Here is a 17,329-nt window from a genome sequence, read left to right as displayed (position 1 = left end):
CAAAATTGATGTTTATGTGGTGCCCATCCCTGTTCTACTTATTACAAAGTAGGAATAAAAAATTAAATATCAATATTGCTTAAACAATTAAGAAAGGAATTTGAAAAACTGTTTTGTTTGATATGAATGTTGACATCTCTTTTACAGGTACATTTATTAAGTATTCAATTATGTTTTCAAGGATCGTGGGGGCAGCAGCCTGAGCATAGAGGCCCAGACTTCCTTCTCCACAGGAACCACTTCCAGCTCCTCCGAGAGGACGACTCGCCCCGAGGTGTTCCTGCAGTTGATCCTGAACCCCCTCAGATGAAGGCATGTGGAGGATAAAGTATCCATTTTCAGAAGAAACCAGAGGTAAAGGTTCGTCTTACACATCATCCAAGACGTACGTTTGTCATGAAAGACTCTCGAGAAACAGACTCTGGAAAGAACGGTTTGTTTGATATATTCATTTCATATCTTTACAAATGTCCATAAATGTTTATAAAAATGCTTACATATTCACAACATGACATTTTCCTCTCGTTCTCATTTAATACAAACATGGTGGCTTTATTCAAAAACCAAAATAAACACGACGCCACCTCAACTAACTGACGATTTAAGCCTCGTTAAAGATTGTAGTCGTCGCGAATACAGCAATGGTTGGAATTTTATGATATTTGAGGCATAATTGTAATGAAAAACTTTAACATTTGAATTCCGGACATTTCCTCAGGACACGTGTCAGTGTTTTCTTTCTATTCAACCGTCATAATACACGTCTTGTTAAGTCAAATAATACATTTTCAAAACAGTTGTCAGTTTGTTCACTAAATATAATTTTAATTATCTTTTGGACAGAATGAATGAACATTTATATTGATTAAAAAAACATCTTTCTCTCTCTCTCACACACATACACATGTTTTTCCTCCTGCAGAGAAACTTCTTAGAGACACAGTAACAGATTTACATCCAACAGTGTTGGCACAGCTCGCCAGTAAAAATCAGGCCAGTTCCCGTTGTTTGGCAATATTACTTGTTCTAACAAACAAAAATGTTTCCTCGAATATCTTCAGGTCACGATACATGAGCCGTTTGCAGGAGTGACACCTGAATGGAAGGGGCTGGATTGACAGATAAACATGCAAGCGTCAGATCTCTGGCCGCGCTCGCTCGGACGCCGCGCTCGCCAACAGGACGGTAACGTTTATTTACAAGAGTTGAGACAAGAACGACCACGACGATATAAAGATTCTACACGACTAGGTTTAATATTCCACATGGCAGGAAGTTGCCACCTCTCAACAGGAAGTGTCTTTAAGCCCCGCCCCCCCGCCGACGACCATCAGTCTTGCTTTCACAGAAAGCGTCCTGTAGAGGTTTCCACGAGATGAGAAGGGGGCGGAGCCTGTGCTCTCAGTTCTCAGGGTCCAGTCGGATGAGACGGTGACGTGCTTAGATCTTGATGTCCTGAGACTCCACCATCTTGGCCAAAGTCTTCTTCACCCGGAGGATGGTGAGCCTGGAGGCGGGACTGGTCGCCCAGCACTCCGACATCAGCTTCAACATGGCACGCAGGCACTGGACACACATGTAAACGTCAGTTCACACTCTTTTCTAACATGTTAAAACATTGACGTGTGTCGTCACCTCGTCGCTGTTCCAGCGGTTGGACACGGTCGGTCTCAGTCCCTTCACACACACCACATCCAGCATGTCTTCGTATGATGGGTCAGAAGGAACCGAGTCGTAGTACGGCAGCTGGTAGTCCTCGACCATACCTTCAGAAAACACACTTATTGATGCAACTGTGGATGTTTGGAATCGATGGAAGTGCATCATCCATTGTTAAAAAATGTACATTTTCTGGCTTCTATAAATACATATGCAGTGGTGGGACCTCAAATGTATTTGCACCTTGACCCAGAAACGACTCAAGGGATAGCACAAACACATTTGTTTTCAGGCCCTGATGGACTCTACTGACTCTTTCAAGAAACATCTTAAGACGTTTTTATTTGTTCAGGCTTTTCCTTGATTTCCTGGAACTCCTGTTGTGTTATCAGTTTTATCTTGATCTTTAAAGTATATACTTTATTGAATTTTGTTCTGATTGTTTAAGCGCTTTGTGACCCTGGTCTGGAAAAGCGCTAAACAAATAAAAATTACTTACTTACTTACCTTGACCCTGAGATAAGATAAAGGTCAAACATTTAATTTTTGAATGATTAAATTAAATAATTTCTATATTGATTTCCTCATTTTTACTTATTTAAATAAAACATTTTAAAACTCATTGTTGTTTTATTACATTTTTTTTTTTACATATAGATCACTGAGCTACTGATCAAACATATATATGTAATTCTGGAAATTATTTATTATTGGAATTACAATATCAACCTGTGTAAAATGTTAACATTCAATTATTAAAAGAATAAAAAACCTTTCAATTCAGAAATGATCCAACTCAATTATTCAAAACAGTATTTTAATTAAAAATAAAAAACTAGAATTTTGAAACATTTGAAATGTAGTGTAGTCTGGTGTGTAGTGCGAGTTGTGTACCTCCAGTGATGCAGCGGCGACTCATCTCCCAGAGCACCAGAGCAAAGCTGTACATGTCCGCCATGATGTAGGCCTGGAAGTGGTTTTTGTTCAGACTCTCGTCCAGAACCTCTGGCGCTATGCAGCGCGGCGTTCCGACCCTGGTACTGAGAGGAAGGTCCACCTCGCTGGTGTCACTGGACGAAGAAACAAGCAGGTAAGAAAAGCTTTTATTTTGGCGGAACGCCGGCCCCGCAGACACGCACCTGTTGAACTTGACCGCCAGGCCGAAGTCAGCGATGCAGCAGGTTCCGTTCTTTTTGATCAGGATGTTCTTGCTCTTCAGGTCTCGGTGAGCGATGGCCGGCTTCCCCTGCGTGCCGTAGATCTCCGTGTGCAGGTGACAGAGTCCGCAGGCGGTGGAGTACGCGAGGCGCAGCAGCGAGGCGGTGTCCAGGGTGCTCAGGCGCAGGAAGTCGTGCAGGGATCCGTTCTCGTGGTAGTCCGTGATGAGGAAGAGCTGCGTGTAGGAGCCGGACCCCTTGATGTCTGCGGCGATGAAGCCTGCGGAAGCACGTGTCAAGAGTCGGGTCGGCGTGAACAGAAGTGTCGGGCGGTACCTAGGATGTTGTCGTGTCTCATCAGAACCGTCTGATAAATCTCCGTCTCTCTGAACCAGCTGGCCTCCTCGCGGGTGAAGAAGATCTTGACGGACACCTTCTCTCCTCTCCAGCGACCGAGCCACACGTCGCCGTAGCGACCCTTCCCGATCTGACGCACCATTTGGATCTGCTTGGCGATGGTGCGCTGGACCTGCAGGTCCACATTTGGTTCTTTAACAACGTTCGACAGCTGCGTAGACGTTTACATACCAGCAGAGGAAGTCCAGCACCGCTGCCTGAACTCTGGGACTGATGGATCAGATCCTTCAGAGACTCTCCTGCAGGGATGAAAACCTCCTGCTCCAGGTCGTCGTGGTACCGCTGGCGCTCAGCCATCCACTTGTTTCTGAGCCAGACACACACACACACATGGTCAACATTGTATTTAGCGTGTGTGTGAGTGCAATACACTAGCAACAGTAGATATTACCTGTAGTAGCAAACCACCGTCACACTGATCAGGGTGCAGCAACAGATCACCATGGAGACTAGGAAAGCGATCCAATGAGGAGTTCCCTCTGCAAATAAAATATTTGAAATCATTAAGTGCCATTTTATTTATTCTTTTTCACTTATTATATAATTATATTTTATTCATCGTCCGATAATGACATTGTTCAGTGATTTAAAAAGGCTAATAAGAGCATTTATCAACACATTATTGCACTTTAAAGAAACTAAATATTATATTGTTTTGTCATTTATATTGTTTTCACAAGCCCTATCGTCAACTGTTATGTCAGCACAAGATATTATTATAATCTTGACGAATCACATCTTAAAACTTACTTCATAGAGACTAAAGATAAGAATGCACATGCATGCAGTACCTGAAGGACTCTGAGGGGGCAGTGTTGGCTGCAGGTCCCTGTTGCAGAAGTCAAAGTCACAACATTCAATCGTGCGTCTGGTCCGAGAGTTTGGAGAGTCCTTTAAACATAAACAACAGCATGTATTAGACTGTGTGTGTAAAGAGTGGTGTGTCTGTGTGTTCCGAGAGTGTGTGTATGTGTGTGTGTGTGTGTGTGCTAAGAGAGAGAGTGTGTGTGCGTGCATGCGTGTATGTTAAGAGAGTGTGTGTGTGTGTGTGTGTGTGTGTTGAGAGAGAGTGTGTGTGTGTGTGTGTGTGTGTGTTAAGAGAGTGTGTGTGTGCGTGCATGCGTGTATGTTAAGAGAGTGTGTGCGTGTGTTGAGAGAGAGAGTGTGTGTGTGTGTGTGTAAGTGCGAGTACCTTGCATTGGAAATGAGAACCTTCATACGTCATGCATCCAGATGTCAGGATTGTATCTCCATGTTCATCTTCTTCGATTATTGCAAAACACTGACCGTTTGTCCTGAAAAAAAAAATAGGCGTTTGATCATACGACCTTCACAAGGATCTTACCAACAAATAATTAACCTCTGACCTACATCAACCCTGTTGCCAACGACAACAAAACATCATCACTTCTCTATGGTGTCTTTTGCTCCCCTCAACCTTCTGAACATCAGTTCTAGGACCACCTGTCGTCCACCACCGTCCTCTAGCATCAACTACTTACTGGCAGGTGCTGTTGGTGGCATCATCTGGACAGTGACCAGAGCAGTAGCAGCTGAGGAAACGAGCAGCATCCTCCGGTGCGATGGTTGAATCGCCTGCAAGCCTCCTGGCATCTGGTTTGACTCCGGTGTCCTGCAGAACATGGTCTGGGTTCTGTCCCGCCGCTGGAACCAGAACAATAGGCGTGAAATAGGATGTTTACGTGAAAGTGTTTCGCACACATGCATCACACTGAAGCCTCTGCATACAAGTAGAAGTACTTTATCCCAGCGGTTCGCTTTCTCCTGTGTGACACACATGCAGGAAGTCATCGGGCCTATTGTTGCCACTCGCACTTCCTGTTCAGTCATCAACTGCTTCCTATTGGAAGGCGAACCTCGTGGCTCCGGAAAAATAACCAGCAGGTCCGGAAACATCTTTCATCCTCAGACATAATGTACTTGTTCAGCAGCACTCACAGGCCGTCGAGTCAAACCACTGCAGTTTAGAAACCCGGCAGTCAGCGTTCAACTCTTTTGACCTTCAAATCCACGTTCGTGGAATCTCCCAGATTTAGCAACTTTATAGTCATGGTCAGAGTCCATTTAATAGTGGGACAGACAGCGAGGACATGAGTTTTTCTCTCACAAAAGATCTCACCATGAACTCTGAGGGCCAGGAGTAGAACCACAGCAACAACCAAGCACGGTCCGGCAGCCATTATTCTGGAGCAGGGACTTCAAACGGATGGACTCGGACAGGGTCGATGGAAGCTACTGCTCCGGGAACGTTGACGAACCGATGGAAGCGAAGGCGACTTGAGGAAGTTGTCCCAAGACTTGGCCTCAGCCTCACCCTTGTGGTCCAGAACAGATCGGTCCTGATGGGGGGGAACGATATGTCACAGATCCGAAGGCGTTTCACTGGGACACCATGTCCGGAACCCTGCAGAAGATCCGGAGAATCCATCAACATGACATTAAAGATTCTGTTTTTGAAAGACCGGTCGAGAGTGAATTACTTTAATATCTAGAAAATGTCACAGTGTTTACATTTACAAACATTCTACAAGTGCAGTGAACGTCTTGTCGAGTACAGCTGTGGATACTTTTACTTCAAATCTCTCAGAAGCAACAGTAAATGATGTTATATTGTTAACTTGCTGAACCAATTATTTGTTCAACAAAACATTCGACAACCAACATATGAGAGTGAAGATTGAAACCTGTTGATATCCTGATTCCTGAAACAGTAAAAATCAAGTTTCTCAATGAAAATCAATAACAATACTTACTGACTTGAAACCAAGTTACTTTTTAGAAAATATAATCAAGAGTTGTTGGCTTTGATTGAAAAACACATGGTGCACAGTAGTACTAGGAGCATGTCCGACAGGAGCTGTCAATCTTAAAGTTTGATCAGAGTTTTAATATCATTAAGGGGAAAAAAATCACTCAAAAGAAAGATATCGAGTATTTAACACTAGTAACACTGATGATGTTTAAAAAATGTAATTGTCCTAAACCTTGAATCAATAGTAGATATTGCTAGTGGGAACCAAAACTGGACAGATCGGTATTTTATCATCTCTACAATATTACTGGGGACACGTCTTTTCTTTCAGTATCGAAATCAATAAGCGACTGTAGTTTCTATAGGAATCCATATACGTGATCACTTCACAATGGAGAATGTAATTCAATCCTCTCTAGTCCTTCTTGCAGTTTTATTTACTCCCAGAGGTTTGTGAAGTGCCACAGAAATTAAGGCAGGTGCAGAACCACAGACCCAAATTTTAATCTTGGGCTAATGGCTACATTAATCAAGCAGCTCACTAGATTATGTAGGTACGTCCAACTATAAGGATATTTAAATGCCCAACATTACAGTGTTGGCTACAAATTTTAAAGTCTGATCTTAGTCAGACTGTAGCATTAATTGGGTTTTCCGAGGTGTCGCGTACACGTGTGCGAGCGTAGTTCTTACCCAGCAGATGGCTCCATATCCAAGAATGTGTGCTGCCACAAGGCTCCATGGGAATGTGGGTACCTGAGGGACACAGAAGTTTATTGTAGCAACATTTGACTGCTAATGGTTGACATCACACTTAAGCTCCGCCCAAGCAGGTCGGTTAACACGGAGGCCGAGGAAACTGTTTTTTTTAAAAAGGCAGGATAATCTTCGTCAGTCCTGCAGAGTAGAAGACCTCTGTTGACCCCCGACGACCTCTTTTATCAGACGCAGACGTACACTCGAATATCTCCTGTGTGTGTGCATTTGGCTTCCCCTTTTACTGCACTTATTTATCTGCATCTGCGGGAGGAGGGGGCGGCGATGGTGGGGCGAGCGAGCAGGGCATGTTTTCCTCGGGCTCAGCCACTCTGTCTCCAAACGGCTGCTGCAGGGAGGGGGAGTGGAGGCCAGACAGACAGGAGAGTGCTGGAGATGTGAAACATGATATCCTCGCTCTCCTCCAGACTTCTCACTCATGGAGTAATGTGATTCCACCCTCCCCCCACAAGAGCAGGCACTCACCCGGGAGGAGAGGGGGAGGAAGAAGCACTAAAGGATAAAGGACAGACTTGAGCTGAACTGTTGGATACTTCTGTTTCATCGCAGGCCCGACTCGCGGTACTACTGCTGCCGCAGCGCCGTCAATACTACAATACTTCTACTGTCTTAAGATGCAGAGGTACTGTCGGTACACAACATTAAAGTGCTGCCGTGACAACACTAACATACTTTAGTACAACACTACTTCAACTTTAGGTACAAGGAGTGCATGGTTTCGAGAGTACCATTGAAGTCAACTTATTAGAGTTATTTCCATAGTATTATTGGAACTACAGTGGCATCCCTGTATTAATGATGCAGTACTTTCAAAGTCAATATTTTGTTAGCGTCTTATGCTGTTGTCTTGAAAACATCTATAACTACAATAAATACTCTACCCTCACTAGACGTTTCTATTTGTTCAGGCTTTTCCTTGATTTTCTGGAACTCCTGTTGTGTTATCAGTATTATCTTGATCTTTAAATGATATACTTTATTGAATGTTGTTTTGATTGTTTAAGCGTTTTGTGACCCTGGTCTAGAAAAGCGCTATACAAATAAAAATGACTTACTTACTCACTACCAACTGTACATTTACAACTGAACTGCAGTTAATTATATTATACTAATAAAGATTTTTCTCTATAATTAAGGAGAACAGGCTCATTTCCTTTGAAACTATTTCGGAGAAGAAATGATCAACTTTTCTGCCTTATTGTGGCTGATGTAGCACAATACTAGGATTATTATGTCATATAGAAAATGTCTTGTACATTATTATCTGAAATATACAATTGAAATTTGTTATTTGTAATTACTGTTTAACAAGCTAAAATAAATGTATCCAAAAATACAATCGAATTTCCTGTAGAATATCCTGCAGCTTGAAGGGAGAAAGATTTTACTTTCTCTTAGCTACCTTGATAACTCAGTTAAAAGCCTGGATGTAAACAACTCTTACCTGTTGATCCTTCTTAACTTTTTAAGCCTCATAAAGTGAACATAAATGCAAAGAAGATACGTTATAAATAGTAAAGATGTTGGTAGAATGTTTAACTAGATCTTTTATGGATTTGTTTCCCCCAGTGTTGTAGCAATAATGATAATCATTTAGACCCGTTGTAAATAATTAATTTTATTAAGAAGGATGATAGAAGTGATTTGAAGAAAATAAGTCAATTGTCATTGTGTTGTTGTTGCCTGGTTACCATAGCGAGCTAACGGAATTATAAACAATGCAAAACATAGGTCAAGAAAAAGTGAAATAAGAAACCAACTTGGGAGGAAAATACTATATCTACAAATTAATATTTCAAAACAAAGTAGTGACAACTCTTCCAGGCTCAAGATTATAGCGACAAACACTTCACTGTTGAGTAAGTTATCGAGTGGTTTAAATCTGCAGAAACAACGTAGAGGAAAACACAAACTCTTCATCACATCACAGTTCTCTCGAACCCAGATGTTACCTACGAGTCCATGGAAAGTCTGTTCAGTAATGCAAACTACTGATGAGGAAGTTACTTGACTCCTCAACACTTCAAATTCCTCAGCTGCATGTGCAGTATATTGAGATCAAAGATAGTAATCGGTCAAATAACTACTTATACACAACAAAGCTACTGAAATGTTCTGTTTATTTTCATCTGAAATCTTCAAAGGGCAACTATACAGGGCTCTAGCTAAAGTGGAGCCTGGTTATAGGAATAATGGATAAAAAGTGCTCAAAACAGGACTGAGGTGCAGTAACTATACAGTATCAAAAGACCAGAATAACACTAGAAAATCACTAGCATTTCATTTTAAGCTTGTGTTGGGTCCATACATTCTGACCAAGGCATTCAGGGAACACATACATTTACCTCCATCCAAGTATGACCAACTTTGAAGGTTTTTTTGGAGGGAGGGATTTAAAATAACAACACATTTCCCTTGAACTCGGATATTTCAACCTTTAGGTGATATTAAAGCTATGTTGTTCCTGGAATTACAACAATGTACATTTCTTCTTACATTTGAATCAAAATTACAGCTTTTTATAGTGTTTTTTTGTTTAATATACTAAAACCTTTTCACCATCTGTTGCAGTTTAAGCCACTTTATTTTGAGGAGACTCTATTTAAAGATATGACACGAAAATAAAAGTGACTAATTTGAAGTGGTTGGTTGAATCTGAGGCAATATTACGCATATGTGTTAACACTCAGGATTACCAGGTTAACACAAGTCTGGTTATTTACTGACTAACTTTACACACACACTCAACTTCGCGGGCACGCGCCTGCTCCACCGTCCAGACAAAGTAGCGTCACAAATAATACACAATATTGTTCTGGAGAAATGAAGTTTCGATGAAAACCTCTCGAGAATAGTCTCACCTTTGCCTTCACATCGATGAAAAGTTCACTAAAGTAACTTTTTCCAGGACACTTGGTCGAAGTTCTTAAGACTTGTTTTTATTTCCACGATGGCAGGACGCGTCTATCACCTGGAGAGGTCTCGTGCACGCGCAAACAACAAGAGTGTGTCTATCACCTGCAATACACGCGCGCATTACGTTTGTTTTATCAAGTTAATAGTTGGGTTTCGATCTACTTGTGCGTGTTTTTCTGTCACTTGTTGCTCGACTCGTAAACAATAGCTCGGATGGTTCACCAGCAGATAGACGGAGCCCAAGGTCCGGACCCGAAGTGAAGCAGGAGAAGTTCGGTTTCATACCTTCTTAGAACAAGAACCTCCGGACGTGGAAAGTATGTCCAAAACTGCTCCAGGAACAGGCCCGCTTGACGGAAGAAAAGGTCCAAATATCAATGCGGCGATTCGAGAGTCCAAGTCCGACACGGCGGCTCCAGGTTTGTGGGTATGATGGAGGCGCACCCCGGGACAAACAAAGATCTGCGACAGCGGCAGAGGTTCCACTCTCCCCGGAAAACACCTCCGGACTTCCGGTGTTACGTGTTGTCGTTCATGTTCATGTTTGGCAAACTTACCTGAACACACCTGTGAGTAAGACAAGTATATATAGTGAGTGAGTGGCTGTGTCCGAATATTTTATTTAAAAAGCAAATTGTTAACATATTTGTCTCATATCTATACTAATTATGTTAAATTGAAATGTGTTTATATTTCACCAGAGGGGAAACAAATCCTTAAACTCCTTTAATAACTTGAACTTATGCTCACACAGGTAAAATATTCACTGTTTTTCTCGTGAGCGTAGATACAAATCCAGGTGCTCAGAGTGATACCTCCTGTTTCTGTCAGTCACGGTTGAGCACGGGCTCCCCCTGGCGGCCAAAGAAAACACCTGTTACGTGAAACATGACACCAGGAATTAAATCAACGCCAAGAATTTGATATAGTTTTCAGAATTTGAATATATCCACGAAATACTGGATCGATTAGACGATTTTTTAGTGTTGATGTTGCTTTAGAATAACTACAAATAAAAATAACTACAAATAATAATTCCCGGCTTCCTGTGGGTCAAAGGGTCAACCGAGAACCGAACATTGATTTCTCACAGGAACAGGAAGTTTAAATGAAACCCAAACCTTTACAACACATTTAATGAACAAACAACTTCCAGTGACGGATACGCTTTAATTTAATACATTTTTTATTTATTAGTAAGCAATAAATACACGTGAATTAGATATTAAATATAAGCATTTATTTAACTACTTTAACAATCAGGCCAAAAGACACATGTTCCGTGACGGGCCGGTACCAACCTCTCTGAAGCATAAGGAAGATTTTCTTTTCTTTTTTTTTTATTTTTAATTCGTACAACTTTTATTAATGAACGCAGAACATCCAACACAGATCAAGGCGAACATCAGAATGAAGGGCATCCCGATGGAGGTTTGTCGCCCCCTGCTGGTTACACGTTGATAGCGTGGGCGTGTTTCTTACAGAGCGGCTTGTCCTTCTTCGAGTAGAACGGTTGGCCCTCGAGGTTCACGTGACACACCTGCAACAAACACACACAAGGCATGAGCTACACAACTTTTGAGCCAGAAATAACATTTGTTTTTTGGTTCTCACGGCGCAGACGAAGCAGGTGTCGTGCCAGGTGTGACCGAGGGCCTCGATGAACTTGTCGCCCGCCTCCACCGGGAAGTCACAGCCATGACACTTGGTGCTGAAGAGAGCCACGTAATCTGGGAGAAAACACACTTTTTTTTAAAACTCTTTCGACAATTCATCGGTGGTTTTAAATGTAGCGATAACTTATCTATAGTATCAGTAGACAATTAGTGTGTGTCAAATCACATACTTCTCTTAGTGTACTAGAAGTTAGTATGCATCAGGATAGTGTACATACTAACTAGTAACTAATTCTCCACAGATAGTATTGCTGTGTCTCAAATCGCATACTAGCGTACTCAAAGTTAGTATTTTTAGTACGTAAGTGCGTCTCAATTCTTTGTATGCGAAATTTAGTGCACCATACACACTAAATTGACACTAAAACGCCCACAAAACTGAGTATGGTTCGATGGACACTAACCACCCTTAAACGGCTCCATCTTAATGACGTTTAAACCGAAGTTACGTTATATATGAATATACATATATATTCATATACTTACAGGTGTATTTTCAGCAGCAGTAGAAGGATGACACGTCTTCACTGCTGATACCAGCTTAAATATCTCGCGAATATTTAGATTCTCATATATTTTCTTTATTTCTTTTTCCAAATTTGCAAAATGTTATGCCAGCAGGTGGCGATAGTGTTCCTACAGCTGGTTGCAACCATCGTTAAATAGAAGTAGAAGAAGAAGCTGTCGCGTCATTTCCTGTTAGTGTGTAGCTGCAGAGTTTGATTTGAGACATACTATCTGTGGAGGATTTGCGTACTAGTTAGTATGTACACTATCCTGATGCATACTAACTTCTAGTATACTAAGAGAAGTATGTGATTTAAGACACAGCAACACTATCGCCACCTGCTGGCAGAACGTTTTGCAAGTTTGGAAAAAGAAATAAAGAAAAAATATGAGAATCTATATATTTGCGAGATATTTAAGCTGGTATCAGCAGCGAAGACGTGTCCTCCTTCTACTGCTGCGGAAAATACACCTGTATAAGTATATGTATATATATATATATATATATATATATATGATGTAACTTCCGTTTATAACGTCACTAAGATGGAGCTGTTTAGGGTGGTTAATGTCCATCGATCCATACTCAGTTTTGTGGTGTTTTAGTGACAATTTAGTCTGTATGGTGCATTAAATTTCGCATACTAAGAATTGAGACGCACTAAAAATACTAACTTTGAGTACGCTAGTATGTGATTTGAGACACAGCACATGTGTAGATATATATTCGTACCTTTCTCGCAGTACGGTTCTCCGTCCTCCATGTGAAACAAACTGTTCCCGAATGGTTTTCCACAGGCGGCACAAACGAAACAGGTGGTGTGCCAGGTCTGCCGGAGAGCGTGCATCACTTCCTGGAAGAAAAGAGGAAAGAACACCATTAAAAAACATTTTAGGGTAGAAACAAAGGGATGAAAGAGGGCGACGTCTCACCCCCATGACTTTAGTGCTGCACCGAGCACAGGTCGGAGCGAAGAATTCTTCGTAGCAGTTTTCACAGTAAACGTTGTTCTGTTCCTCCACGAAGCTGACGTCGGCCAGTGAGACGCTGCAGTAATGACAGTTGAACTCCTCAGGATGCCACGAGCGCCCCAGAGCCACCAGGAAGGGACCCCTGTAACCATGATGTCACGTCACTGAGGCGGCCATTTGTGGCCCCTAAATATAAACATCCAACCTCTTATAGCCTCCTGTATCAGGAGTGGGAGGTTCAACATCCATCCATCCATCAATCTATCCATCCATCCATCCATCCATCTATCCATCTATCCATCTATCCATCTATCCATCTATCCATCTATCCATCTATCCATCTATAATCTGTCCATCCATCCATCCATCCATCCATCCATCCATCCATCCATCCATCCATCCATCTATCCATCTATAATCTATCCATCCATCCATCCATCCATCCATCCATCCATCCATCCATCCATCCATCCATCCATCCATCCATCCATCCATCCATCCATCCATCCATCTATCCATCTATCCATCTATAATCTGTCCATCCATCCATCCATCAATCTATCCATCCATCTATCCATCTATCCATCTATCCATCTATCCATCTATCCATCTATCCATCTATCCATCTATCCATCTATAATCTGTCCATCCATCCATCCATCCATCCATCCATCCATCCATCCATCCATCCATCCATCCATCCATCCATCCATCCATCCATCTATCCATCTATCCATCTATAATCTGTCCATCCATCCATCCATCCATCCATCTATCCATCTATCCATCTATAATCTGTCCATCCACCCATCCATCCATCCATCCATCTATCCATCCATCCATCTATCCATCTATCCATCTATCCATCTATCCATCTATCATCTATTATCTGTCCATCCATCCATCAATCCATCCATCCATCCATCCATCTATCCATCTATCCATCTATCCACCTATCATCTATCCATCCATCCATCCATCCATCTATCCATCTGTCCATCTATCCATCTATCCATCTATCATCTATTATCTGTCCATCCATCCATCCATCCATCCATCCATCCATCCATCCATCCATCCATCCATCCATCCATCTATCATCTATTATCTGTCCATCCATCTATCTATCTATCTATCTATCTATCTATCTATCTATCTATCTATCTATCTATCTATCTATCTATCTATCTATCTATCTATCTATCTATCTATCTATCTATCTATCTATCTATCTATCTATCTATCTATCTATCTATCTATCTATCTATCTATCTATCTATCTATCTATCTATCTATCTATCTATCTATCTATCTATCTATCTATCTATCTATCTATCTATCTATCTATCTATCTATCTATCTATCTATCTATCTATCTATCTATCTATCTATCTATCTATCTATCTATCTATCTATCTATCTATCTATCTATCTATCAATCTATCTATCTATCTATCAATCTATCTATCTATCTATCAATCTATCTATCTATCTATCTATCTATCTATCTATCTATCTATCTATCTATCTATCTATCTATCTATCTATCTATCTATCTATCTATCTATCTATCTATCTATCTATCTATCTATCTATCTATCTATCTATCTATCTATCTATCTATCTATCTATCTATCTATCTATCTATCTATCTATCTATCTATCTATCTATCTATCTATCTATCTATCTATCTATCTATCTATCTATCTATCTATCTATCTATCTATCTATCTATCTATCTATCTATCTATCTATCTATCTATCTATCTATCTATCTATCTATCTATCTATCTATCTATCTATCTATCTATCTATCTATCTATCTATCTATCTATCTATCTATCTATCTATCTATCTATCTATCTATCTATCTATCTATCTATCTATCTATCTATCTATCTATCTATCTATCTATCTATCTATCTATCTATCCATCTATCCATCAATCCATCTATAATCTGTCCATCCATCCATCCATCCATCCATCCATCCATCCATCCATCCATCCATCCATCCATCCATCCATCCATCCATCCATCCATCCATCCATCCATCCATCCATCCATCCATCATGGTCACCTGATGATGCTGTTACACGCTCCACACAGAGGTGTACGACTGCTGGCAGCGAACCTCTCCGCCCTCTGAGCTACACCTCTCGCCACCGGAGGGAAATTGCTGGGCGTAGGTGAGAACGGGGCGACACTGGGAGCGCTGGGGGCGGGGCTGGGATGGACAGCGGTGCCAGGACCGGGGATGTACTGGGGCGGAGGCGGCGCCGCTTGGGGAAGTGCCTGCACCTTCATCGTGGTCGTCATCTTGCTCGGGTCAAACTTGTCGGCGAAGTTATTGTCAGTTACCCAGGGCGGGCGGTTGGATGAGGCGGCGGCAGGGGGAGCACAGGGGTTCGGGGCGGGGGCGGTGGGCGGAGCCTGGGGCGGGGGGGCAGCTGATGGCAAACACAAAGTCAGTGAGTAATTTGAATAAACTGAAAGTTACCACAAACCTGTTACTGTACATGTGACTTTAGCAATATATTTTTTCATAATACCATATCGATATATTCTACAGCACTTTATCAATTTAAATAAAATATTTTCATTAGTTATTATTATTATTATTATTCCATAGTTATTTTGTGGTTTATTGTTGACAAAGCATGTATAAAATAAAGTAATTTGATTTCTTTATTTACAATTAAAATGCAAATATTTACAGTGTGTGTTTATTTTTGTGGTGCTATTAACCTTCAGGCCGCTAGAGGGCATACGTCATTAAATCCTCCACAGCTATAGAAACAATGAGATCCTTGCAATGACTGAGGACGAGAGGATACAGTGACTCCAGCAGCTTTTAAAGCTGATGGTTGGACATATTTTGGTTTGAAAACAAATGAAAGCAGTTAAGACTTTGTCAAGAGTCATGTGGTCTGTAAATACTACAACACCAGAGTCAAGTACTCCACAATACTACACATATGTACTTGTTACTACACTATCACAACACCAAGGTCAAGTACTCGACAATACTACTACAGTATCAGAATATATCGTATCGTTGCCCCTGTATCGTGATACGTCTCGACACTACTGTACAATATCTAGTTGAATGGCAAATGTGTGGTCAAACCTCACCTGGCTGAGATGGATAGATGCAGGCTGAGCTGACCACCTTTGGAGGGGCGGAGCCAAGTGGTATCTGCACTGAGCTCTGCTGTGTGGGCGGGGCGTGGTGTGTGGGCGGGGCTTGTTGCGTGGGCTGGGTCAGGTGTGTGGGCGGGGCCTGTTGTAGCGGCGGCTGCTGGAATTGCTGCATCATGGGTTGAAACTGCTGCTGCTGCATCATGGGTTGAAACTGCTGTTGCTGTTGCATCATGGGTTGAAAATGTTGCTGCTGCTGCGGCTGCTGTTGCTGCGGCGGTTGCTGCTGCTGCTGCTGCGGCGCCACTTGCCGAGGCGGCTGCATGACAGGCGGTTGAGAATATTGGCTGCGGAAACAAATTCAATGTCAAACTGAGCCTGAGAGACCTGGGTGTTGTATTTGACAAAGACATGTCTCTAGTTCAACACTGAAGAAAACTGACTATAAACAGTTTCAACTGAGAAAAATCTCTAAACTCAGGAAAATGATGTCACAACATGATCTGGATCTTATAATCCATGTGTTTGTGTCGTTTAGACTATTGTAACAGTTTATTTTGTGTCTAAACAAGAAGGATCTTCTCACCTGCAGTTCATACAAAACTCTGCAGCCAGAATTCTGAGCCGCTCTAGTAGAAGAACTCACATTTCTCCTTCAAACTCTTCACTGGCTGCCAGTTTCTTTCAGGATCATTTTAAAATTCTGGTTCTTACTTTCAGATCTATTCATGGTCAGACCTTCCATCAGTGATCTGATCCAGACTTACACCCCAGCTCGGGCTCTGAGGTCTGTGGATCAGAATCTACTGATGGTTCCTGAACTTCCGGACCAGAGGAGAGAAATCCTTCCAGACTGTTGCTGCTAAGCTTTGGAACCATCTCTGTGTTTGATGATCTACTGACTCCTTCAAGAAACATCTGTGTTTGATGATCTACTGACTCCTTTAAGAAACATCTGTGTTTGATGATCTACTGACTCCTTCAAGAAACATCTGTGTTTGATGATCTACTGACTCCTTCAAGAAACATCTCTGTGTTTGATGATCTACTGACTCCTTCAAGAAACATCTCTGTGTTTGATGATCTACTGACTCCTTCAAGAAACATCTCTGTGTTTGATGATCTACTGACTCCTTCAAGAAACATGTGTGTTTGATGATCTACTGACTCCTTCAAGAAACATCTGTGTTTGATGATCTACTGACTCCTTCAAGAAACATCTGTGTTTGATGATCTACTGACTCCTTTAAGAAACATCTGTGTTTGATGATCTACTGACTCCTTCAAGAAACATCTCTGTGTTTGATGATCTACTGACTCCTTCAAGAAACATC

At 41.6% G+C, this 17,329-nt stretch overlaps 2 protein-coding genes across 2 annotated transcripts in view; both read right to left on the bottom strand.

Moving 5' to 3' along the window:
* Positions 1 to 429: 429 nt before the first annotated feature.
* On the bottom strand, positions 430 to 10,143 carry LOC148069063 (bone morphogenetic protein receptor type-1A-like). The gene is made up of 13 exons (XM_087802289.1): positions 9,985 to 10,143; positions 6,700 to 6,762; positions 5,374 to 5,658; positions 4,736 to 4,898; positions 4,426 to 4,528; positions 4,025 to 4,124; positions 3,625 to 3,712; positions 3,405 to 3,540; positions 3,153 to 3,345; positions 2,799 to 3,096; positions 2,554 to 2,729; positions 1,636 to 1,766; positions 430 to 1,566 (listed from the first exon to the last, which is right to left on the bottom strand). Exons 3-13 carry the CDS (start codon positions 5,432 to 5,434, stop codon positions 1,441 to 1,443), a joined length of 1,575 nt encoding a protein of 524 aa, XP_087658415.1. The 5' UTR covers positions 5,435 to 5,658; positions 6,700 to 6,762; positions 9,985 to 10,143; the 3' UTR covers positions 430 to 1,440.
* A 751-nt stretch (positions 10,144 to 10,894) lies between these two features.
* LOC148069062 (LIM domain-binding protein 3-like) overlaps positions 10,895 to 17,329 on the bottom strand; it is a 10,405-nt gene continuing 3,970 nt past the window's right edge. Inside the window, exons 7-12 of the mRNA XM_087802296.1 lie at positions 15,990 to 16,342; positions 14,935 to 15,304; positions 12,816 to 12,996; positions 12,616 to 12,736; positions 11,314 to 11,429; positions 10,895 to 11,239 (exon numbers count right to left, since the gene is read on the bottom strand). Of these exons, the coding sequence (XP_087658422.1) occupies positions 11,150 to 11,239; positions 11,314 to 11,429; positions 12,616 to 12,736; positions 12,816 to 12,996; positions 14,935 to 15,304; positions 15,990 to 16,342 (1,231 nt within the window). The 3' untranslated portion in view covers positions 10,895 to 11,149. The remainder of the gene's footprint in view (positions 11,240 to 11,313; positions 11,430 to 12,615; positions 12,737 to 12,815; positions 12,997 to 14,934; positions 15,305 to 15,989; positions 16,343 to 17,329) is intronic.

This window comes from Callionymus lyra, chromosome 11 (assembly GCF_982586985.1).
Source record: "Callionymus lyra chromosome 11, fCalLyr1.hap1.1, whole genome shotgun sequence".
In the NCBI taxonomy this organism is placed as follows: Eukaryota; Metazoa; Chordata; class Actinopteri; order Syngnathiformes; family Callionymidae; genus Callionymus; species Callionymus lyra.
Note: the sequence above shows the minus strand (reverse complement) of the source record. Positions and strands in the feature narration are given on the sequence as shown.